The 25,276-nt window shown below is 41.0% G+C and overlaps 1 protein-coding gene across 1 annotated transcript; it reads right to left on the bottom strand.

The window, feature by feature from the left end:
• Positions 1–4,671: 4,671 nt before the first annotated feature.
• LOC139380786 (B-cell receptor CD22-like) lies at positions 4,672–24,043 on the bottom strand. Its single transcript, XM_071123816.1, has 17 exons — positions 23,924–24,043; positions 20,158–20,207; positions 19,044–19,379; positions 18,514–18,825; positions 18,155–18,415; positions 17,804–18,067; positions 15,573–15,836; positions 13,504–13,764; positions 13,131–13,388; positions 12,763–13,026; positions 12,384–12,653; positions 9,980–10,243; positions 9,601–9,870; positions 5,874–6,200; positions 5,540–5,627; positions 5,286–5,385; positions 4,672–5,192 (listed from the first exon to the last, which is right to left on the bottom strand). Exons 2-17 carry the CDS (start codon positions 20,201–20,203, stop codon positions 4,785–4,787), a joined length of 3,993 nt encoding a protein of 1,330 aa, XP_070979917.1. The 5' UTR covers positions 20,204–20,207; positions 23,924–24,043; the 3' UTR covers positions 4,672–4,784.
• Positions 24,044–25,276: the final 1,233 nt, after the last annotated feature.

Below are 25,276 nucleotides of genomic sequence, written 5' to 3'. Positions count from 1 at the left end.
GACCCAAACTGCTACAGACCTATATCTATCCTACCATGCCTTTCTAAGGTCTTCGAAAGCCAAGTCAACAAACAGATTACCGACCATTTCGAATCTCACCAAACCTTCTCTGCTATGCAATCTGGTTTCAGAGCTGGTCATGGGTGCACCTCAGCCACGCTCAAGGTCCTAAATGATATCTTAACCGCCATCGATAAGAAACATTACTGTGCAGCCGTATTCATTGATCTGGCCAAGGCTTTCGACTCTGTCAATCACCACATCCTCATCGGCAGACTCGACAGCCTTGGTTTCTCAAATGATTGCCTCGCCTGGTTCACCAACTACTTCTCTGATAGAGTTCAGTGTGTCAAATCGGAGGGTCTGCTGTCCGGACCTCTGGCAGTCTCTATGGGGGTGCCACAGGGTTCAATTCTTGGACCGACTCTCTTCTCTGTATACATCAATGAGGTCGCTCTTGCTGCTGGTGAGTCTCTGATCCACCTCTACGCAGACGACACCATTCTGTATACTTCTGGCCCTTCTTTGGACACTGTGTTAACAACCCTCCAGGCAAGCTTCAATGCCATACAACTCTCCTTCCGTGGCCTCCAATTGCTCTTAAATACAAGTAAAACTAAATGCATGCTCTTCAACCGATCGCTACCTGTACCTACCCGCCTGTCCAACATTACTACTCTGGACGGCTCTGACTTAGAATACGTGGACAACTACAAATACTTAGGTGTCTGGTTAGACTGTAAACTCTCCTTCCAGACCCATATCAAACATCTCCAATCCAAAGTTAAATCTAGAATTGACTTCCTATTTCGCAAAAAAGCATCCTTCACTCATGCTGCCAAACATACCCTTGTAAAACTGACCATCCTACCAATCCTCGACTTTGGCGATGTCATTTACAAAATAGCCTCCAATACCCTACTCAACAAATTGGATGCAGTCTATCACAGTGCAATCCGTTTTGTCACCAATACCATACTACCCACCATTGCGACCTGTACGCTCTCGTTGGCTGGCCCTCGCTTCATACTCGTCGCCAAACCCACTGGCTCCATGTCATCTACAAGACCCTGCTAGGTAAAGTCCCCCCTTATCTCAGCTCGCTGGTCACCATTGCATCTCCCACCTGTAGCACACGCTCCAGCAGGTATATCTCTCTAGTCACCCCCAAAACCAATTCTTTCTTTGGCCGCCTCTCCTTCCAGTTCTCTGCTGCCAATGACTGGAACGAACTACAAAAATCTCTGAAACTGGAAACACTTATCTCCCTCACTAGCTTTAAGCACCAACTGTCAGAGCAGCTCACAGATTACTGCACCTGTACATAGCCCACCTATAATTTAGCCCAAACAACTACCTCTTTCCCTACTGTATTTAATTTATTTATTTATTTTGCTCCTTTGCACCCCATTATTTTTATTTCTACTTTGCACATTCTCCCATTGCAAATCTACCATTCCAGTGTTTTACTTGCTATATTGTATTTACTTTGCCACCATGGCCTTTTTGCCTTTACCTCCCTTATCTCACCTCATTTGCTCACATCGTATATAGACTTGTTTATACTGTATTATTGACTGTATGTTTGTTTTACTCCATGTGTAACTCTGTGTCGTTGTATGTGTCGAACTGCTTTGCTTTATCTTGGCCAGGTCGCAATTGTAAATGAGAACTTGTTCTCAACTTGCCTACCTGGTTAAATAAAGGTGAAATAAAAAATAAAATAAATGTGTTTATTGGTTACACCTGTTTTAGTTTGTTGTAATTAGTTGGGCTTTATTAGTCAGCCGGCCCGCCCGTTTCTTAGTGTGGGATTGATTATTGTAACCCTGGTGTTTGTTATTGTCGACCGTGTTGGTTTATGTTCGTGTATAGTGCTGGACTGTTTTCGTTCCCCGTGTCTGGGGCATTTTGTTTTGAGCACCCAGTGATTAGTGGGGTGGCCGTGGTTCACCGTATGTGCATTAAAAGAGCACTATATTGAACTCTCTGTTTTCCTGTGCCTGACTTCCCACTCACGACACCCAGTACCTTACATACGTCAATTATGTACTTGTATTTCATTTCTGCTTTAATATGGATTGAATCGCAACATAAATACATTCAGAATATTTAGTGTTTTTGTATATTTTCTAATGAAAACATCTCACTATACTGCAGCTCTAGCACTTGACTACATAGAACAGGGCTCTTCAACCTTTACTTGCCCAGGGACCCCCTCCCAGGCAAACCAGTGACTCATACATTAAGGGGGGGATCACGTTTTGTCAAATCACCAGGCGATTGATAATGGCAAGGAGAAGATTTTTCAAATCCTATGTCAGATACTCCAGTGAGTGTAATTGACTCCAATTAGTGTAATTGGCTCAGTATTGGAGTTCATAAATAAAGTTGACATTATTAGAAACAATATATTCTCCTCTTTTCTACTGTAGGTATGTAATTCAAATTGAGTTTATTCTGTTATTGCTTGCGATATTCATAAAAACATTGAAGTAAACAAAATAAAAATTCCACCCTAAAATATACAGTATATTCGTGGACCCCCTGCAGTACCTCCGCTGACCCCCGGTTGAATACCCCTGAGGTAGAGCCATGAATACAGGGAACTTTCTTCCACATCAAATAACTCAAGAGAACAGTAAAATCTGATTTTAAAAAAGGATTAAACAACCTCAAGCCACAACGCGGACAGTGAAGAGACACTATGCGCACACACTCACGCATACTTACACTGATACTCCAACACATACACACACACAATCACTCCCACACACACAAAACGTACACACAGGCATACATTCACCACACACCACAGGGCATTGGTGGCACCTTAATTGGGGAGGACTCATGGGCTCATGGTAATGGCTGGAATGGAATAAGTGGAATGGTACAAGAAGTTGTACTTCAAACACGTGGTTTTCATGTGCTTGATGCCATTCCATTAGCTCCGTTCCAGACATAATTATGAGCCTTCCTCTCCTCAGCAGCCTCCACTGACACACACACACTTAAACACTCATCTCATCCGGTGCTGCTACTGTCTACATTCTATCCTGTTTGCCTAGTCAATTTACCCCTACCTATATGTACATATCTACCTCAATTACCTCATACCCATGCACATCGACTCGGTAGTTGTACCCCATCTATATAGCCAAGCTATCATTGCTCATTGTGTATTTATTCTTCGTGTTACAATTGTTTTATTCTATTATTATAATTATTGTTATTATTGTATTCTGCATTGTTGGGAAGGGCCTGTAAGTAAGCATTTCACTGTAGTTTTACGAAGTGTATTTTTTTAAATTACCCCTTTTTCTCCCCAATTGTTGTAGTAGCTACTATCTTGTCTCATCGCTACAACTCCCGTACGGGCTCGGGAGAGAAGAAGGTTGAAAGTCATGCGTCCTCCGATACACAACCCAACCAAGCCAAGCCAAGCCGCACTGCTTCTTAACACAGCGCGCATCCAACCCGGAAGCCAATGCACCAATGTGAGGAAACACCGTGCACCTGGCCACCTTGGTTAGCGCACACTGCGCCCGCCACAGGAGTCACTGGTGCGCCCGGGCGACGCTAGGCCAATTGTGCATCGGGTTACGACAGAGCCTGGGCGCGAACCCAGGGACTCTGATGGCACAGCTGGCGCTGCAGTACAGCACCCTTAACCACTGCGCCACCCGGGAGGCCCCCTTATTTATTTTATTTCACACACACACACACACACACACACACACACACACACACACACACACACACACACACACACACACACACACACACACACACACACACACACACACACACACACACACACACACACACACACACACACACACACACACACACACACACACACAAACACACATTTTAATATTGTAATACTCCACATTTATGTAATGTCTTGTATGATGTATTGTTTTACTTTTGATGTAGGCTGTTGTTTTGTTGAGATGTAATTATTTTGTTCCTGTTTGTACCACAGGAAGAGTAGCTGCTGCCTTATGGGGATCCTAATAAATACTTAATATTTATTTTTCCATGTGGCTCAGTTGGTAGAGTGTGACACTTACAAAATCAAGGTTGTGGGTTCGATTCCCACGGGGGACCAATACGAGAAAATAATAAAAATGTATTCATTCACTGCTGTGAATTGCACTGGACATTGCCCCTGGTGAATAACAAATAGAAAACTATATATTATGTGATAGGTCCTGTGGGAAGAGGTTACTGGAAATGCATCACAGTGTACCTGCAGGCTACAAAACAACATTATAAACCTGTCATTGAAATGTGGTCACAAATCCCCATTAAACTAGAGATTAACATCATGCCTTACCTTCAGAGGTGGTGTTGAGCGTCTGTCTGTGTTGGCCCTCTGTTCTGCTCACAAAGCGAAACCCACTACATCATCCTCCCCTTTGATATTTTCAAACAGGAAACTCAATGAGTTTGTCTGAGCCTACTTTCCAATTGGCCAAGAGTTTGTTCTATTGTTAGCTTTATAACACATCTTCGCATTTTTTTTTCTCGTTTTTTTGTTAGTGTTGGTACATTCAATGATATTAGAGTAAGTTTAAGAGTTTTAAATACCTTGACAACATTAAAGGTTATACAGAACGTAGGTCATCATAATGCTGTGAACAATTACATTAGGGTACAATAAAGTGGACATTTCATGTTTTTATTTGTTTTGTGGTGAAAAAGACAGCGTTATACTTTCATTAAGAGCAATATATCTCTGTGAAAGTACAATAGACCTACATTATATTCATGAAAAACTAGAGAAACTGCAGGTGATCCATCTCCAGTACCTTACTTATTCTGTGTCTGCCTACATTTCCCAGCACACACCTTTCCTCCTCCAGATAGGAACCGCTAGACGCCTCCCTTCCCCCGTCCACGGACCCCTCATTCTTCTTCTTCATCCACTTCTTCTTCTTCCAAATCACACTGGAATAAAACACATCCTCCCCCTCCTTCTTTGCAGTGCCTTCTCCTGGATTTGTAGCAGTGTCAGCGATTAGATTGGGCAGGCTGGTTCGGTCGGTCTCAGAGATGGTTTTGGAGGAAGGCAGGGGTTTGGGACCCAGATTCGGGGCCTCTAGGTCTTGTTTGCGTCCCTGTCTCCTGGCCTGACTCGGTATCATGCTGTTGGCGTATATGTCTTCTTCTGGCGCAGGAGGATCCTGCAATAACATACATTTATAGACATTTAACAGATTTGTTTTGTTGTCATTTCATTATCAACATATTTCCAGGATGAATCTGATTATGCTTACCTGTGTCCTCTCACCACTGGTCGGAACTAGGTTCATCCCCACATCACTGTCGTAATATTTGTAATGACCTCTGAGTACCGTAAAACAAGGATACCAAACCCTGTGAAATCATCATACAAAAAACTGGTCAAATCAGATAGCTATAAATAAGTGTTGACTTCAGAGTCAGGAACTAAGTTAATGTAAAGCACAAAAAGTATAAACACACAAATACGTGCAGTATTTCCGGAACATTTAAAGAGTGATGACCTTACCTTCGGAGATACAGTAAAGCACATATCAGTGCTGTCATTAATACCGAAACAAATATTGCAGTGATGAAGATTGGCAAGGAAACTTGACCTAGGGGAGAACAGAAAAAACTTTCATCGATAGACTTACAAAAGTTGTTATCTAGGTTATCAAGATCATTATTGCAGTCAATTCTGATGTCCAAACCCCTTATGAATGATGATGACTGGTTGTGTATTTCAAAGTACCTATACTATACAATTATGTTTTGACCAGATCCAAATCGCTTTTACTGCAGAAAAACACCAAATGCTGCACAACGTGTATGTATGGCATTTGATTACATAAAGCACTTACCCTCAAGAACTTCAACGCTTTTTCCCAGCCCCTGGTGACTCCCCAGGCATTGAATACAGAACTGGAGGCTGGAAGATCCTACAGAGTTGGTGCTGAGGCAGACCAGAGGGGGCGTGTCCTCCTCCTGTGATTGGTGGGTGGTGAGGGAGCTTCTCAGGCCTGTGCTGCCCATTCGCTCTCTGACGACAGTGTTAGTAAAGTGATTGACAGGCGATCCAGCCAATCGCCACTCCACTTCGGGAGAGGGGTTCCCATGACTCTCACAGGTACAGTTGATCTGATCAGCAGTTCTGATGCAGCGAGAGGAGGGCAGAATCTTTGGAGCAACTATAGACAACAGAGGAGGAAGACAGCTAAGTCAAAAATATGTATAACTAACCCGAGATAGTTCTGTGTCGTTTTCAATGGGGGAAAATTAAGCATAGTGGGCAGAACGAGCAAGGAGGTGGGCAGAGCCAAGCAAGAGCTAGCAAGATCCTATTGGTGGGTTCTAGCATGTATTTGCACATTTCCGTTAGGGAACACCTTCGCTGTGAAGTGTGCAATAACTCAATTTGCCATTGCGGTCCTTGTAAACAACACAACTTTTAGAAACCTTGACAAAGGGTCACATCTACAAAACTTACTGCACTCTATTCGTAACAGATTCTAGTTTTAGGAACAGAAAACTGTATTGACATCAGGCTTGGTGTGAGCCAAATCAGGTGGAAGCAGTACTCGCTAAGCAAGCAGTGTTACGTCCTTTACAGCAGCTCCTAGTGACTCAGATCTATAGATGAGCTCAGCTCAAAGCTGGGGTTGCTGTTGAGTAAGTTTGAGGGGTGAATTTAGCACATTGGTATGTGTGAAACTTATTCCTCAGCCGGAAGAGTCCCCACTTGAAACAGCAAATAGCTGGCTCAAGTGGACATCTCATTAAAAAATCTGTGAAGGCTTTCCACTAGATGTTGGAACATTGCTGCGGGGACTTCCTTCCATTCATCCATAAGAGCCTTAGTGAGGTCGGGCACTGCTGTTGGGCAATTAGGCCTGGCTCGCAGTGGCATTCCAATTGATCACAAAGGTGTTCGATGGGGTTGAGGTCAAGGCTATGTGCAGGCCAGTCAAGTTCTTCCATACCAATCTTGACAAACCATTTCTGTATAGACCTCACTTCATGCATGGGGCATTGTCATGATGAAACAGGAAAGGGCCTTCCCCAAACTGTTTGCACAAAGTTGGAAGCAGAGAATCGTCTAAAATGTCATTGTATGTTGAAGTGTTAAGCTTTCCATTCACTGGAACTAAGAGGCCTAGCCCGAACCATGAAAAACTGCCACAGACCATTATTTCTCCTCCACCAAACTTTACAGTTGGCACTATGCATTCAGGCAGGTAAATTTTCTCCTTAGTGAAAAAGTTTGGGAACCCCGGGTCTAGACTTAAAAGTAGGAGGATACACATGCAAATAAAAGATGACTAGTCATTGGTGAGAATAATCAGATCAGATTGTGATGTCATGCTGTGGGCCAAAAACTCCATCCCACCTGAACATGCTGAAATGCAAAACATATACACTACCGTTCAAAAGTTTGGGGTCACTTAGAAATGTTCTTGTTTTCAGCTGTGCTAACATGATTGCAAAAGGGTTTTCTAATGATCAATTTGCCTTTTAAAATGATAAACTTGGATTAGGTAACACAACGTGCCATTGGTACACAGGAGTGATGGTTGCTGATAATGGACCTTTGTACGCCTATGTAGCTATTTCATTAAAAAATCTGCTGTTTCCAGCTACAATAGTCATTTACAACATTAACAATGTCTACACTGTATTTCTGATCAATTTGATGTTATTTTAATGGACAAAAAAGTTGCTTTCCTTCCAAAAACCAGGACATTTCTAAGTGGCCCCAAACTTGAACGGTGGTGTATATTTCTATATTTTTTTGCTCTTGCACTAAAAGGGAATAATTTTCACAATTTCAGAGTGTTAGTATGACCTCAGTGTATATATATATATATACAGTGCCTTGCGAAAGTATTCGACCCCCTTGAACTTTGCGACCTTTTGCCACATTTCAGGCTTCAAACATAAAGATATAAAACTGTATTTTTTTGTGAAGAATCAACAACAAGTGGCACACAATCATGAAGTGGAACGACATTTATTGGATATTTCAAACTTTTTTAACAAATCAAAAACTGAAAAATTGGGCGTGCAAAATTATTCAGCCCCTTTACTTTCAGTGCAGCAAACTCTCTCCAGAAGTTCAGTGAGGATCTCTGAATGATCCAATGTTGACCTAAATGACTAATGATGATAAATACAATCCACCTCTGTGTAATCAATTCTCCGTATAAATGCACCTGCACTGTGATAGTCTCAGAGGTCCGTTAAAAGCGCAGAGAGCATCATGAAGAACAAGGAACACACCAGGCAGGTCCGAGATACTGTTGTGAAGAAGTTTAAAGCCGGATTTGGATACAAAAAGATTTCGCAAGCTTTAAACATCCCAAGGAGCACTGTGCAAGCGATAATATTGAAATGGAAGGAGTATCAGACCACTGCAAATCTACCAAGACCTGGCCGTCCCTCTAAACTTTCAGCTCATACAAGGAGAAGATTGATCAGAGATGCAGCCAAGAGGCCCATGATCACTCTGGATGAACTGCAGAGATCTACAGCTGAGGTGGGAGGCTCTGTCCATAGGACAACAATCAGTCGTATATTGCACAAATCTGGCCTTTATGGAAGAGTGGCAAGAAGAAAGCCATTTCTTAAAGATATCCATAAAAAGTGTTGTTTAAAGTTTGCCACAAGCCACCTGGGAGACACACCAAACATGTGGAAGAAGGTGCTCTGGTCAGATGAAACCAAAATTGAACTTTTTGGCAACAATGCAAAACGTTATGTTTGGCGTAAAAGCAACACAGCTGAACACACCATCCCCACTGTCAAACATGGTGGTGGCAGCATCATGGTTTGGGCCTGCTTTTCTTCAGCAGGGACAGGGAAGATGGTTAAAATTGATGGGAAGATGGATGGAGCCAAATACAGGACCATTCTGGAAGAAAACCTGACGGAGTCTGCAAAAGACCTGAGACTGGGACAGAGATTTGTCTTCCAACAAGACAATGATCCAAAACATAAAGCAAAATCTACAATGGAATGGTTCAAAAATAAACATATCCAGGTGTTAGAATGGCCAAGTCAAAGTCCAGACCTGAATCCAATCGAGAATCTGTGGAAAGAACTGAAAACTGCTGTTCACAAATGCTCTCCTTCCAACCTCACTGAGCTCGAGCTGTTTTGCAAGAAGGAATGGGAAAAAATGTCAGTCTCTCGATGTGCAAAACTGATAGAGACATACCCCAAGCGACTTACAGTTGTAATCGCAGCAAAAGGTGGCGCTACAAAGTATTAACTTAAGGGGGCTGAATAATTTTGCACGCCCAATTTTTCAGTTTTTGATTTGTTAAAAAAGTTTGAAATATCCAATAGATGTCGTTCCACTTCATGATTGTGTCCCATTTGTTGTTGATTCTTCACAAAAAAAATACAGTTTTATATCTTTATGTTTGAAGCCTGAAATGTGACAAAAGGTCGCAAAGTTCAAGGGGGCCGAATTCTTTCGCAAGGCACTGTATATATACAGTATATATATATATATATATATTAATCACGTTTTTGACTGCACTGCCACTTTAAAGTATGTTCACAGGATATGGAAGTGTAACAACTTACATGTCACATCTATGTAAGTAGTTGTTGAGTTGTCCACCCCATGCTTGTTCTTTGCTTCGCAATAGTACCGCCCACCATCATTGATAGCAATCTTATTGAAGGTGAAGCTCTGTCCAGATCCTACAATGACTCCCTCCCTCCCATTGACTCTGTACCAGGTGTAGGTCTTCACTGCTGGGTTGGCATTGCTGCTGCAGGTCAGAGTCACAGAGCTGCCTTCTACCACTGAACCAGAGGGACTGACCGACAATGAGGTGTTCTTGGCAGGATCTGAAGAAGTGAAGAAGCATATTGTGTGGAAACAGGTAGTTTAGAGTGTGTTATGACACTAGCCATAGTGCTAAACTATTGTGTACATTTGTTTTTATTTTGCACTTACACATCCCATCTAGTTGAGTGACAGATGAGTTCTGGGATCCAAGACGATTTCTGGTCTCACAATAGAACTGGCTGTTGTCTGCGGGTACCTTGATAGTTAGCATTCTGCTAGATCCCACTTCTGTGACCTGTTCTTGATTGACTCTGTGCCAGGTGTAGCTCACCACTGGTGGGTTGGCATTGCTGCTGCAGGTCAGAGTCACAGAGCTGCCCTCTATTGCTGAACTAGAGGGACTGACTGATACTGAGGTGTTCTTTGGTGGGTCTGAAAAACCAAAACAAATGATGCAGTGAAATGTTATATCTGTTGTTCGATTAAGTGATTACGCCAGAGAAGCCGGTGTTTGGAGGATATATTGGCACGGTGTTGTTAGGGCCGAGACGAAGTTGAGGGCAGGCAAACTGTACCAATATATCCTCCAAACACCGGCATTCGAGGGCATTATCACTTTTATACAACGGGACACCAACATATTCAAATAATGATTTACATATTTTGATTAAAAACATTATTTTGATCTATTTATTAATACTCTTTCATCCTTCCGCAAGACATAGTCCCGACACATATCTAGGGTTGCTATCCAAGCCGGCTGGTCGTTCGTTCTATCGGTTCGGTTGCCAGAGACGCGTGCCAGTCATTAAGTATTTTTGTTCTTGTAGCAAAAGCCTAATAAAGTTTGCTTAAATATATATATTTGTCTGCCGTGACTTCAACACAAAGCATATCGAAACAGTTCTGTATCTATGGACGCGACCCAGTCGTTGGTTCTAAATGTTCATGACGACGTTCTTATCTCTTGCTTGCTAGCGAGCCAACTACGGCTAACTGACAGTCACGTCAAACAATGTAGCCAGAATAACAGCAAAGTAGCCGCGATTGTTTAAACTGTTTTCTAGTGATATTTATTTGGATACATCCATAACAATGAGCTAATAAGGCGCGACTTCGCCTGGCATTGAACATGTACTCTCTTGTCAGGACACTTGTTCAGAGGAGCTGGCCAGCAACACAGCTAACACAATCCCATTAAACGTAATCTGGAAAGACAGCAACCTAATTACACATTGTTTTGTTTTACCTGTTTTCTATTGATAGTTCTTTGTATATATCCATAAAAATGATGTTATTCATGATTTTGACTGGCTGAGAAAAGCTGTCTGCCTGTCTGTCATCCCGACGAGGTCATTACTATGGGACATCTGGAGATCTAATTTTAATATTGAAACAATGTTGCAAATGTCAGAGAGATAGACAGCAAGGTTTATACAAATGTCCTCTGTTGAAAACTAAATGTTAGTCTAAAAGAAATGTGAGAGAATGTCAATATGCTTTTTATAGTGAAGATCAAGTTTATAAAGTGCCTGGCTGGGCTGATGAGACAGTGGATTGTGCAGTCAGATGGAACAGAGTAAATAGGCATTTTAATGCAATAGATTTAGCTGGTGGTAATTTATGGAATGGACACCGACTGGAATGTGGTTTTAACCAATCAGCATTCAGGATTAGACCCACCCGTTGTATAATAAGTCATGCAACGCGTTTAAAGGAACTCAGTCAATTTACACTTGGAAGTTGTAATAATAGAATGCACAAGGTGCATTTTCGTAATTTGGTAGTGAACCATCAGTTTTCTTCTTGTCATGTCAGTCATTTCATACCTTGGAGAGCTATTTGTAACTTGTCAGAAATGTCCAAATTAAGTAGCCCATGTCAGCGTCTGTTTTTTTTTAAGCTAGGTTTTTTAGCTCATAGATTCTTTTGTAATGTTTGTGACGCTCAAATATCACACGAATACACATTAGACATGGCAAAATGTATAGACTTGCAAGAAACGTTGCTTTAAAACTGCAAAATGTTCTCTGCACTTGATGACAGAATGTGTAGAATTGCAGGACATAAGCTTTAAACCTGCAAAATGTTCTCTCCATCAACAAGAGGGGTGTGAACAGTTTGTACCATGAACCGTGCTTGTGCCCATAGAAATAGACGTTTTGTGTGCGCGCGGGGGGAGAGATATTTCCCAATGCTGGAAGGGGGCCTGAGTGAAAAAGTTTGGGAACCCCTGGTCCAGACTCTCTAGAGCCTACCCCACTTACCACTTAACAGTAGGAGGATACATACTGTATACAAATAAAAGATGACTGGTCATTGGTCAGAATAATTAGATCAGAATGTGATGACATGCTGTGGGCCAAAAACTCCATCCCACATGATTAGGCTGAAATTCCAGGTATTCAAAAACATATTTTTTTAAGCACTTACACAAAAAGGGCATCGTTTCCACAATTTCAGAGTGTTAGTATGACCTCAGTGCTTGGAAATATATATATTTTTTATCACGTTTTTGACTGCACTGCCCCTTTAAAGTATGTTCACAGGATATAGAAGTGTAACAACTTACATGTCACATCTATGTAAGTAGTTGTTGAGTTGTCCACCCCATGCTTGTTCTCTGCTTCGCAATAGTACCGCCCACTATCACTGATAACAATCTTATTGAAGGTGAAGCTCTGTCCAGATCCTACAATGACTCCCTCCCTCCCATTGACTCTGTACCAGGTGTAGGTCTTCACTGCTGGGTTGGCATTGCTGCTGCAGGTCAGAGTCACAGAGCTGCCCTCTACCACTGAACCAGAGGGACTGACCGACAATGAGGTGTTCTTGGCAGGATCTGAAGATGTGAAGAAGCATATTGTGTGGAAACAGGTAGTTTAGAGTGTGTTATGACACTAGCCATAGTGTTAAACTATTGTGTACATTTGTTTTAATTTTGCACTTACACATCCCATCTAGTTGAGTGACAGATGAGTTCTGGGATCCAAGACGATTTCTGGTCTCACAATAAAACTGGCTGTTGTCTGCGGGTACCTTGATAGTTAGCATTCTGCTAGATCCCACTTCTGTGACCTGTTCTTGATTGACTCTGTGCCAGGTGTAGCTCCCCACTGGTGGGTTGGCATTGCTGCTGCAGGTCAGAGTCACAGAGCTGCCCTCTATTGCTGAACTAGAGGGACTGACTGACACTGAGCTGTTTTTTGGTGGGTCTGAAAAACAACAAAGAATATGCAATTAAAATGTTCTACCTGTTTTTTGTTTGTTTAATAAGTTATTACTTGAGGCTCCAGTATGTTTGTAATGTTGTACTTACATAGCACATTCAGTAGAATGATTGATGAGTTCTTTGTACCATGGTCATTTCTGGCCTCACAGTAGAACTGGTCTATAGATGCTTCCGTTTTTAACTCTCTTTCATTAGCAATTTGTGTCACATGGTCTCCATTGACTCTGTACCAGGTGTAGTTTTTCACTGCTGGGTTGGCATTGCTGCTGCAGGTCAGAGTCACAGAGCTGCCCTCTAACACTGAACCAGAGGGACTGACTGACACTGAGGTGTTCTTTGGAGGATCTGAAGAGACAGGTGTAAAAATAGTTAAAAGGCTTTAAAAAAAAGAGTTTTAAAACTTGGTGCTATCCTCACAACTAAAATAGAGTACAAACAATAGTTCCAGAATTATACGTACACAATACATCCAGTTCAATGACTGATGAGTTCTTAGTGCCATGGTCATTTGTGGCACCACAGTAAAACTGTCTGTGATCTGTGTACACCTGGGTCTGATGTTTGTTTCCATGTCCTATTGATGTCACCTGATCTCCAATGACTCTGTACCAGGCGTAGGTCCCCACTGGGTTAGCATTGCTGCTGCAGGTCAGAGTCACAGAGCTGCCCTCTAACACTGAATCAGAGGGACTGACTGACACTGAGGTGTTCTTGGGAGGGTCTGGGGGAAAGAAACATCAGATGCTGAATGAAATACGTAAACATAGTGTGTGTTATGATACTGGCTACACACTTAGAAAATAGGGTTCCTCCAGGGTTATTTTGGAAGGGTAATGGCTCCAAGAACCCTTTGAGCTCCTCATTGATTCTTTGCATTTCTGAAAAGGGTTCTTTCCTCTCTTAGTGATAATTAAAATGTAAGGGGCGGCACCTCATTCAAATATTTTGGGATGTGGTTTGCTCACAGCTCTTCTTGTGCAACCACAAGTGAGAGTGTCAATTCCAGTTCCAGTTCCATCTTTTTTGTGTTATGCTATTTCATCATCATTATGACTACGGTCAGTCACAGTGTCTTGTGAAATACTCCTGTATGGCCTTCTGTCAACTGAGAACAATTCTCTCCTCAGATGTCTCCAGCTGTTCTAGAGCTGGCACACCTGATTCAACTTGTCAATTAACACAATTATGACACCTAAATAATTTTAAAAGCCCAGTGCTGTCAAACATAGGTATTCCTGTGTTTCATATAAATGTATTATATCAAACGTTAGCAACACCTTCTTAATATTGAGTTGCACCCCCCGTCCCCGTCTACTTTTTCCCTCAGAACAGCCTCAATTCGTCGGGGCATGGACTCTATAAGGTTTCAAAAGTGTCCCACAGTTCTGACAAGATGGCTGGATGTCCTTTGGTTGGTGGACAATTCTTGATACACACAGGAAACTGTTGAGCGTGAAAAACACAGCAGGGTTACAGATCTTGACACAAACCTGTGCGCCTGGCACCTACTACCATACCCTGTTCAAAGGCACAAAAATATTTTGTCTTGGCCAATAACTCTTTAAATGGCGCACATACACAATCCATGTGTCAATTGTCTCAAGGCTTAGAGAGCCTTCTTTAATCTGTCTCCTCCCCTTCATCTACACTGATTGAAGTGGATTTAACAAGTGACATCAATACGGGATCATAGCTTTCACCTGGAATCACCTGGTCAGTCAATGTGATGGAAAGAGCAGGTGTTCTTAATGTTTTGTACACTCAGATTCTATTTCCACACCACGGGGTTGGAATAATACTGTGAAATTGTAAAAACTTATGATAACGGCCGTTTAACGTAACAGCTGCTTGAAAAGATGGTCTGAAATTTCTGCCTGTTTTGGTGGGATGGAATTTTGGCCTGCTTGATGACAGAGAAATTGTTCTGCTAAGAAGATATTTTTGTTTCTTTTGGACACATTTTTATTTAAAACAATCCCAGTTAGGTACTTAATTGCTACTCAGAAATGATATGATATTGAGATAAAAATGGCTGCATTGGAACTTTAACAATGTGATATGGTTAAACAAAATAATGAACCCTGTATGGTTTTTCAAAAAGATCTACAAAGAACCTTTGAGACCGAGGAAGTATCTTTATAAAACTATTGTCCATAAATATTCTATATAAAAAAACATGAAAAAAGGGTTCTATGTAGCCCCCAAAAGGCTTGTAACCATAGCGGAACTCTGTTTTGGTGTTCTTCAGAACCTTTTATTAATGATTCTTTATAGACCCTTAGGAAATGGTTATGTTTATCACCACAGATGTTCCATTTAGAACCTTATGAGCATGGTTATTTATAGAAGCTTATTTTTGTGTATAAATATATATATAAACATATATATATATATATATATATATATACCAAAAAAGGATCCGCTATGGTTACAAGCCAAATACCCCTTATTTGGTACCATATAGAACAATTGTTTTTGTGTGTATAGCTCACAAATATATTATACACATTTATTTTATTGTGTACTTACACATCATATCTAGTTGAAAGGCAGATGATTTCTGGATTCCATGGTCATTTTTGGCCTCACAGTAGAACATGCTGTTATCTGTCAACACCTGGACAGTTAGCTCTGGCATATTCTTCACTGGTGTCCCCCGACCTCCCCTGATTGTGTACCAGGTGTAGGTCTTCACTGCTGGGTTGGCATTGCTGTTGCAGGTCAGAGTCACAGAGCTGCCCTCTATCATTGAACCAGAGGGACTGACTGACACTGAGGTGTTCTTTGGGGAGTCTAACAAAAAAAGTACTAATATGTATATATATATATATATATATATATATATATATATATATATATATATATATATATATATATATATATATATATATATATGTATACACACAGTTGAAGTCAGAAGTTTACATACACTTAGGTTGTAGTCATTAAAACTTGTTTTTCAACCACTCTACAAATTTCTTGCTAACAAACTATAGTTTAGGCAAGTCGGTTAGGACATCTACTTTGTGCATGACACAAGTAATTTTTCCAACAATTGTTTACAGACAGATTATTTCACTTATAATTCACTGTATCACAATTCCAGTGTGTCAGAAGTTTACATACACTGTGCCTTTAAACAGCTTGGAAAATTCCAGAAAATTATGTTATGGCTTTAGAAGATTCTGATAGGCTAATTGAGTCAATTCAGTCAATGAGTCATTTGGAGGTGTACCTGTGAGTGTATTTCAAGGCCTACCTTTAAACTCAGTGTCTCTTTGCTTGACTTCATGAGAAAATCAAAATAAATCAGAAAACAAATTCTAGATCTCCACATGTCTGGTTCATCCTTGGGAGCAATTTCCAAATGCCTGAAGGTACCACGTTCATCTGTACAAACAATAGTATGCAAGGATAAACACCATGGGACCACGCAGCCATCATACCACTCAGGAAGGATCAAAATCAATCCCAGAACAACAGCAAAGGACCATGTGAAGATGCTGGTGGAAACAGGTACAAAAGTATCTATATCCACAGTAAAACGAGTCCTATATCGATATAACCTGAAAGGCCGCTCAGCAAGGAAGAAGCCACTGCTCCATGAAAAGCCAGACCACGGTTTGCAACTGCACGTGGGGACAAAGATCATCCTTTTTGGAGAAATGTCCTCTGGTTTGATGATCCAAAAATATAACTTTTTGGACATAATGACCATCGTTACGTTTGGAGGAAAAAGGGGGAGGCTTGCAAGCCAAAGAACATCATCCCAACAGTGAAGCATGGGGGTGGCAGCATCATGTTTTGGGGGTGCTTTGCTGCAGGAGGTACTGGTGCACTTCACAAAATAGATGGCATCATGAGGCAGGAAGTTAAAGCTTGGTCGCAAATGTGTCTTCCAAATGGACAATGACCCTAAGCATACTTGGCTTAAAATGGCTTAAAGACAACAAAGTCAAGGTATTGGAGTGGCCATCACAAAGCCCTGACCTGAATCCTATAGAACATTTTTGGGCAGAACTGAAAAAGCGTGTGCGAGCAAGGAGGCCTACAAACCTGATTCAGTTGCACCAGCTCTGTCAGGAGGAATGGGCCAAAATTCACCCAACTTATTCTGGGAAGGTTGTGTAAGGCTACCCGAAACGTTTGACCCAAGTTAAACAATTTAAAGGCAATGCTACCAAATACTAATTGAGTGTATGTAAACTTCTGATCCACTGGGAATGTGATGAAAGAATTATAGGCTGAAATAAATCATTCTCTCTACTATTATTCTGACATTTCACATTCTTAAAATAAAGTGGTGATCCTAACTGACCTAAGACTGGGAATTTGTACTAGGATTAAATGTCAGGAAATGTGAAATACTGAGTTTATACTTATTTGGCTAAGGTGTATGTAAACTTCCGACTTCAACTGTACAAAGTGATTGCAAAGAAATATTCAATACTTGTATTTAATATGGATGGGCATTTGAAAAAATATCGGTGTTTGAGTACTCTCATAAAAATAAATGTAAGTTGTACTGGTTGTGCTGGTTATTCTTTATACAACTGAAAAACAAACTGAACATATTTTCACTGCATTTGACATACTGTATTCTCTAAACATCAAATCCATCTTAGAGTTGAAATGTCAGTGCTTATGAATTTAACCAGCTAAATACTTGCATTTGATTGTAGGAAACAAATACAAACCTTGAATCGAGTACCTGAGTACTCAAATACTCGCGCCCATCCATAGTTTCATTGTATACTTACACATAACATCCAGTTCAAAGACTGATGAGTTCTGTGTTCCATGGACATTTTTAGCCTCACAGTAGAACTTTCTTTGATCTGTGTACACCTGGGTCTGATGTTTCTCTCCATGTCCTATTAATGTCACCTGAACTCCATTGACTCTGTACCAGGTGTAGGTCTTCACTGCTGGGTTGGCATTGCTGCTGCAGGTCAGAGTCACAGAGCTGCCCTCTACCACTGGACCAGAGGGACTGACTAACACTGAGGTATACATGGGAGGATCTGAAAAACAGGGACAACGTTTGAGACAAGTGAATTTAGTGGTGTCGCCATTGCACCCATTGCTACTGAGATAGTGCAAGTACTTACATGGCAAATCTAGTTGAATGACAGAGGAGTTCTCGGTTCCATGGTCATTTCTGGCTTCACAGTAGAACTGACTGTTGTTTGCAGACACCTGGATAGTTAGCATTCTGCTAGACCCCACTGTTGTCACCTGAACTCCATTGACTCTGTACCAGGTGTAGCTCACTGCTGGGTTGGCATTGCCGCTGCAGGTCAGAGTCATGGAGCTGCCCTCTAACACTGAACCAGAGGGACTGACTGACACTGAGGTGTTCTTGGGAGAAACTTAGAGAAAGTGCACACAATGTTATTCATGTTTGACTGAAACAAAACCAAACAACTGATGCTAATATGAGGTGGAAAAAAAGTCCAAATGATCTTACATAGAACCGTGACGGTCAGACTAGTTTCAGGTGATTTGACATTCTTGCCATCTTGTTGTTTGTAGAGAGCAGTGCAGGAGATATTCTGTTCATGATGGAGGTATGAAGCAGTGAAGGTCAGAGAAGAGGTCTTGACTTGAGTTTTATCCTGATTCTCCTGTAGTCCCTCCTCACTTTGACCCAGACTGGGGGTCCATGTCAGAGTTGGGTGGAGAGAGGGACATGGGGCTGCAGCAGAGCAAATCAAACTCACTGAGGTCCCCTCCCTCACTTCCACTGTAGCTGGGGTTAGAGTGGGTGTGGGGGGAGTGTCTAGAATAGAAAGACACGTTACTAGCTCAATGAAACAAAAAGGAACAAACACACCCACTATCAATGATAATCAATCAATTGTTCAATAAGATAAGTGAAAACAAAGTCTACAAATAAAAATATGTTAAATACAATTTCATGTAGTTTTTGTCAAGGTAAAGTGTATAGAATCATGTGTGGTCAGTAATTCCGTTTGATTGGATAGCTATGTGTCTTACCTGCGATATTGATTTGAACAGGTGTGCCAAAATTAAACTTGACACAGTTGCCACATTCTAGTCTGAAGTAAAGCTTGTCACCAGTAGGCATGTTGTCCAGGATTGTAGTACAGTCTTTCTGGTTCAAGTTCCCAGATGGACTGGAGCCTACTGTGTTTGTCTTATCTGTTCCCCCTCTCATCCAAATGGCATTACATGAGTGAGTTTTTAGGCAGGGATTATAGTCCACTGCCTTTATGGAACCAAGTGTAAATGAGCAGGGAATGCGCACACATGATCCCTTCAGAGCCTCTATACTCTGAGGCATCAAGGCTGTCCAATCTTCACAGAGAACACCTAAAACACACACACACAACAGCACAAGTCTTTATAGAGTTCGATTTGACTCATTCAACTCAAGAAAGACAGTATTTTAGGTGTACTGTGTATCCGCACCAGTCCATTTTTCCAGCTGGGTGACACTTTATTAGAATTTTTATATTTACGATCAACATAGGACATTTGTTAGGGTGTGAGTGTGTATCAATAACTAATTAATTATTATTACCACACATTGCTGCTGCACATATCATCTTAGCCAGGGGTGAAAGAAGGTTTAATTCCTTCCCGGTACGGGACGTCTTATGTGTGCATTTTCATGGGCCTAATCATATAATTAGTTATAGAATCCCTGTTAATTCAATAGGATCTCTGTGGGCCTAGTCGTAAAGATTTGTCATTTCACATTTAAAATGTATTACCTTTATTTATGTCATAAACACAACCCGTCATGAGGTTTTCATCTGATTTCATAATCCGAACGGCTCCTTTACCAGGCTATACCCGAGCACCTTCATCCACTCGAACCACATCACATTTTGGAGCGTAGGCAATACCACACGTTTTCAAGTCAATTCACAAATGTTTCATGCCTCTGACATGCAGTAATGATACATAATAGTGTAATAGCCTACTTTTTAATGATATTTTTAAATTATTATGGTGATAGGGTCATGATTACCGGTACGGCGTACCTCCTCTCTTTATTTTGCCTGGACGCCATACTGGACCGTACGTACCGCCTTACTTTCACCCCTGATCTTGGCCAGTGATCCCAACTCCCACAGCCACCCACCTTGCAGCAGACAGCCACTGAGGAGGAATCTTAAAGCGCCAGCCATGTCTCTGTCGGGGAAGAGCAGGGGGAATAACACAGTTATTAGCTTGTATTACCTCTGCATGTGAAATGAAGGATTCCTTTTTTTAAAGTCAACATCCGCTGTGTGGCATTTATTCATGGTATAGTGGTAGACCTGTTATAGATTCCCCTGCCTGTGAGACTTACTCCACCCATCCCCTGACGCTGCCAGAGAGACTAGGGGGTCATAAACTGTCTGCCCAAACTCCCAGTGACCTCTGTGACCAGGCCACTGATAGGTTGCCAGGATCAGGTGGTTGCTATGGGGTCGGACACCTAACAATCTTCTCGCCTGCTCTCTTCAAGTAACCTGTCTACGTCACTATTGCCTTGTAGCATTCATTTTTGTAGCCATGAAATGCTTTCAAAGGCTGACTCACATCAACAACATTATCCCAGATGCCCTGGACCATCTCCAATTTGCATACCGCACCAAAAGATCCACAGCTGATGCAATCTCTATTGCACTCCACACTGCCTTCTCCAACCTGGACAAGAGGAACATCTATGTGAGAATTGTATTTATTGACTACAGCTCAGTGTTCAACACCATAATGCCCTCCAGGCTCATCACTAAGCTCAGGACCCTGGAACTGAACACCTCCCTCTGTAACTGGTTCCTGGACTTCCTGACGGGCCACCCCTAGGTGGTGAGGGTAGGCAACAACACATCCACCATGCTGACCCTAAACACATGGGCACCTCAGGGGTGCATGCTTAGTCCTCTCCTGTACTCCCTAATCCCCCACGACTGTGTGGCTGCGCACAACTCCAACACCATCATTAAGTTTGCTGACGACACAATGGTGGTAGGCCTGATCACCAACGACAACAAGAAAGCCTATTAGGTAGGGGATCAGAGACCTGGCAGTGTGGTGCAAGGACAACAACCTCTCCCTCAACAAAGGAGCTGATTGTGTACTACAGGAAATGGAACTTGATTTGACAAATGTCAATAAAAAAATTGGTGTAAAAAACCTAATGAAAAATGTATTTATAAGAATGCTGTAAGTACCGGTACCTGTTTGCTCAGTTGGAAATAATATCTAACTAGTCAGTGAAAACTGTCTGGGGTTTGGAGTTTGTGACAGCAACTATGTTAGCTTATTACAGTATTATAGACACTATGTCCTGGAAACTTCTTACATTCTAACAACTCTTGTGTGGCTTGTGAGAGTCATAGTCCAGCAGTCTGTAGCTCAAACACGCAAAGTTTAACAGGGGTTAGAATTCCAAAACGTCCAGGCATCACAGTGGAACTGTAGTAATCTCCATACAACACATTAGCCCAAATCATATAGCCTCGTACACACCATTGTGAGCTCGGTCCGTGAAGCGAAACAGAATGTGAGCTTGCGAGATCAGGATGATTTGTACAAGGCTAATGCATGCAAAGTGCTTGAGTGGGTGGTAGCATCACAAATCCAACAACACAGGGTCTCTCATGAACTTTTGAACCCCTCCAGTCGGGCTTCTGGGCTATGCATAGCACTGAAACTGCCTTAGTAAAGATAGTGAACGACCTCCTCTCTGCTGCTGAGTTCCCTGTAAGTTATCGGGACGTCATTGAGGACCATGTTAGGACGTTTGTAAAATGTTCTCAAGACATTTGCTTTACCAGTCATCAGGGGCCAGTTTTTCAAATGGATTCATCTGGATTAGAATGGGATCAAGGTAGTCATCAAAACTATCCTAATCACCACCTTTGAGTTTTGAAAAATGCAATAAACAACTTTTAATCCTGATTAAAGGTCAGATTGGATTACCAAATCCGGATCCCTATATGGAGGATCAGAATAAAACATTTCCATTTTGAAAAACTCTAACATTCTAACATTTAAATCTATTCAATTCACAGAAAAAAACAGCTCAAAAACAGCTAGATCAATCTGATCCTGGATTGCAAAAAAGTGGATTACAGAATCCGGATCATTCTTATCCATATTTAACAAATGTGAATCTGGACCGTGAGATTTGAACTCATAACATCTGGATTTGCTGATCTTTCTGCTTAGTACTTCACTATGATGATGTCACGTCCTGACCTTAGTTCCTTTTTTATGTCTCTATTTTAGTTTGGTCAGGGTGTGAGTTGGGGTGGGCATTCTATGTTTTTGTTCTATGTTTTGTATTTCTGGTTTTGGCCTGGTATAGTTCCCAATCAGAGGCAGCTGTCAATCGTTGTCTCTGATTGAGAACCATACTTAGACAGCCTGTTTTCCCACTATGGGTTGTGGGTAGTTGTTTTCGGTTTTGTGTTGCTGCACCTTACAGGACTGTTTCATTTTCGTTTCACTCTCTTTGTTATTTTGTTGTGTTTCTGTTCCTTATAAATAACATGAACACTTACCACGCTGCGCATTGGTCCGATCCTTCATACTCCTCGTCAGAAGAGGAGGAAAAACGTTACAGATGAATACAATAGTTTTCCTTCCGTGTATTTTTAACAGATCTGAGATTTACTTTGAAGTACTAAGTGTAGGAATACAGGTGAAATCCGTCATTGAGTCAGACATGGTGGCGTTGCCAGAAGATCGGAATGCCATGAACCAAGAGGGTGTGAGTTCAGATCAGGAAAGGTTGAATAATAATTACTGTAAATGAACACACAATGTATTCATGTATGTCAAAGTGTGTAATGTATGTAAATTGAAAACACATCAGGTCTTTGCGAGCATCAGGTGACATCCCCGGAGCAAGCCGGGAACTAAACAAAAATATCCAGGAGACAATAACAGAATCTTCTAAAAACATCCTATAAACCTTCGGGATATCTCCAGAACAAACCGGGAACTAGACAAAACCTCCAGGGACAATGACACAATGTCCTGGCAAATTTGGGTGAACACCTGTGACGTTCCGGGACTCCAAAAGGTTTGTTTGTGGAGGGATAGGGTTTATTTTGTGACTACTGCTGTGTGCTACTGCTTTCAAAAGAATGATTTAACCAAAACCGTGCTGTGCTGCTGCCTGTAAACACACAGTCCAGTGCAGTAAAATATCAAAGTGAATGGCACACGCCCGTATAGCTCTGATTGGTTATGGCGCAGCAGTCTGTGTCCAGTGTTTTTACTTAATGAAGTGTCTATTAATTGCCCAAACGCACGGCCACTTTCCCACTCGTATTTATATAGATTTTTTTTTACAAATACCTGACTCTACATCATTTCCAAACATTCTATGAATGGATGAGAACATGAACATTTGCATATCTTTATGCTTGCTTGTCACAAAATGTAAACAAATGCAACATATTCTTCCCGAGGGTGTATATGGACAGATTGTAATACGATTTGATGGTGCTAACACAGTGTAAATTCCTCTTCAACGGTTTCATTTTACATTCCAGTGCCTTTATTGCTGTGTAATTGTCCCTGTAGTGTAACAAGTATTGTAGTTACTCATTGTTACACTGGACTTACCCTGTACTTAGGGTTTAGGGTAAGGGTTAGGGTTACTGCTGTAAGTACAGGGCAAGCACAGTGTAACAATGACTAATCACAACACCTATTACACTGTACTTACAGGAATTACTACACAGTAAAATGTTCCAATCAATTACCAAAAAAATATATATATTTGAGTAATAAGGGCACCATAATGTAAAGTGTTACCGAGTATAATCACTAAAACGGAAGCAATTTTGATCCGTAAATAAATGTTCGCTCCTATACATTTATTATGACATTATTAAATAACTTACCTTTTTTTTGCCAACAGATAGAATAGTAGGGAGGATCAAATAAGAAGTATGTTGTGTTTCTATGTCCTATTCAACTGCAACTGTGTCTGACTGACTGACTGACTGACTGACTGTGTCTTTGGAAAATGAGGAACTTTCAAAGCTGTATGTATTATAAATCTTTAACCCTGCGAGACCCAAGCATAGATCCAAATTAGAAGAAAAAAATGTTATTACCCTTGAGAAATACTTGTAATAGGCCTCTGATTATGAAAATAATCTATTTTTAAAAAATTTGTTTGTAGAAAGAATTTCTGGAAACAGCAAAAATGCAACATTAGGCTTTGATGGTAGAAAATTGTGAAATTCTATAAAAATCACATCAAAATGGATCAAAAGCATTGAGAATATTGTGTAATGGTATTTACATTGGAAATTAAGTCATATATTGTCTGAAATAGCAACATTGGTCAACTTGACCAATCCAACTATCATGCTATCAAAAACTAATATCTTTGAAAGCATCAATTATTTTGCGGGTTTCCTATATATGGAGAACATCTATCGTACTTTTATTACTATTTCTTTGGTTGTCCTTTCTGGCTTAACTTGGAAAGAGATTTTGTTCTACCCGCGCTGCTGACAACTATTTTTGTCCACTCAGACAGGAGTTATGAAGGCTTAGTGCACTGATTTCTGATTCATCAGGGGGCGCTGCTCAGCACCCCTAACTCCCACAGCTATGTTTGGTTGTCCATATTTGCAGAATCTAGAAGGGAAACAATCTCTAACCTGTCTATCAATATATTAATGTGACCTACGTCTCAGTTTGGAAACTCTTTATGCCCAGTGTTGTCTTTTTGTGACACTTGTAAAACTACTGTACCTTTAGCTCTGGCTCAGAATGTTTGATTCTCAATATCCTTTATTTTCTACATAATCACCACATATTAGAGAAGACAGGAAAAATATGTAATACACTTGTTTAGCATTGGCACAACACATGCTTGTGTAGTGGTCTCAGACGAGTGGACACATTTCTAATGTTTCAGAGGCTACAAATGCCACAACAATCATGATGACATACAAAAAAATACAATATTACAGCAATATTAATTAAATATAAATAAATATATATACTTTTTTTATTGAAATCCACACAGAGAAATCAGAAATGGGAATAGAAACAGAAAACAGAAATATGTAATTGACACTGCATTGACACTGAACAAAATGTGCTGTATGTAGCCAGTAAGCACTTTTCTCACATTATGTGACCAAAGGTTAAAGATACTGCATGTGGTTCTCTCATTGTCTTTCTTTATACATGTAGCACAAAGTTGAAATGTTCATGAGAAGGGTCTAAGGTGACTA

The sequence above is a fragment of the Oncorhynchus clarkii genome, chromosome 2 (assembly GCF_045791955.1).
Source record: "Oncorhynchus clarkii lewisi isolate Uvic-CL-2024 chromosome 2, UVic_Ocla_1.0, whole genome shotgun sequence".
NCBI lineage: Eukaryota > Metazoa > Chordata > Actinopteri > Salmoniformes > Salmonidae > Oncorhynchus > Oncorhynchus clarkii.
This window is presented reverse-complemented; position numbering and strand designations above follow the sequence as displayed.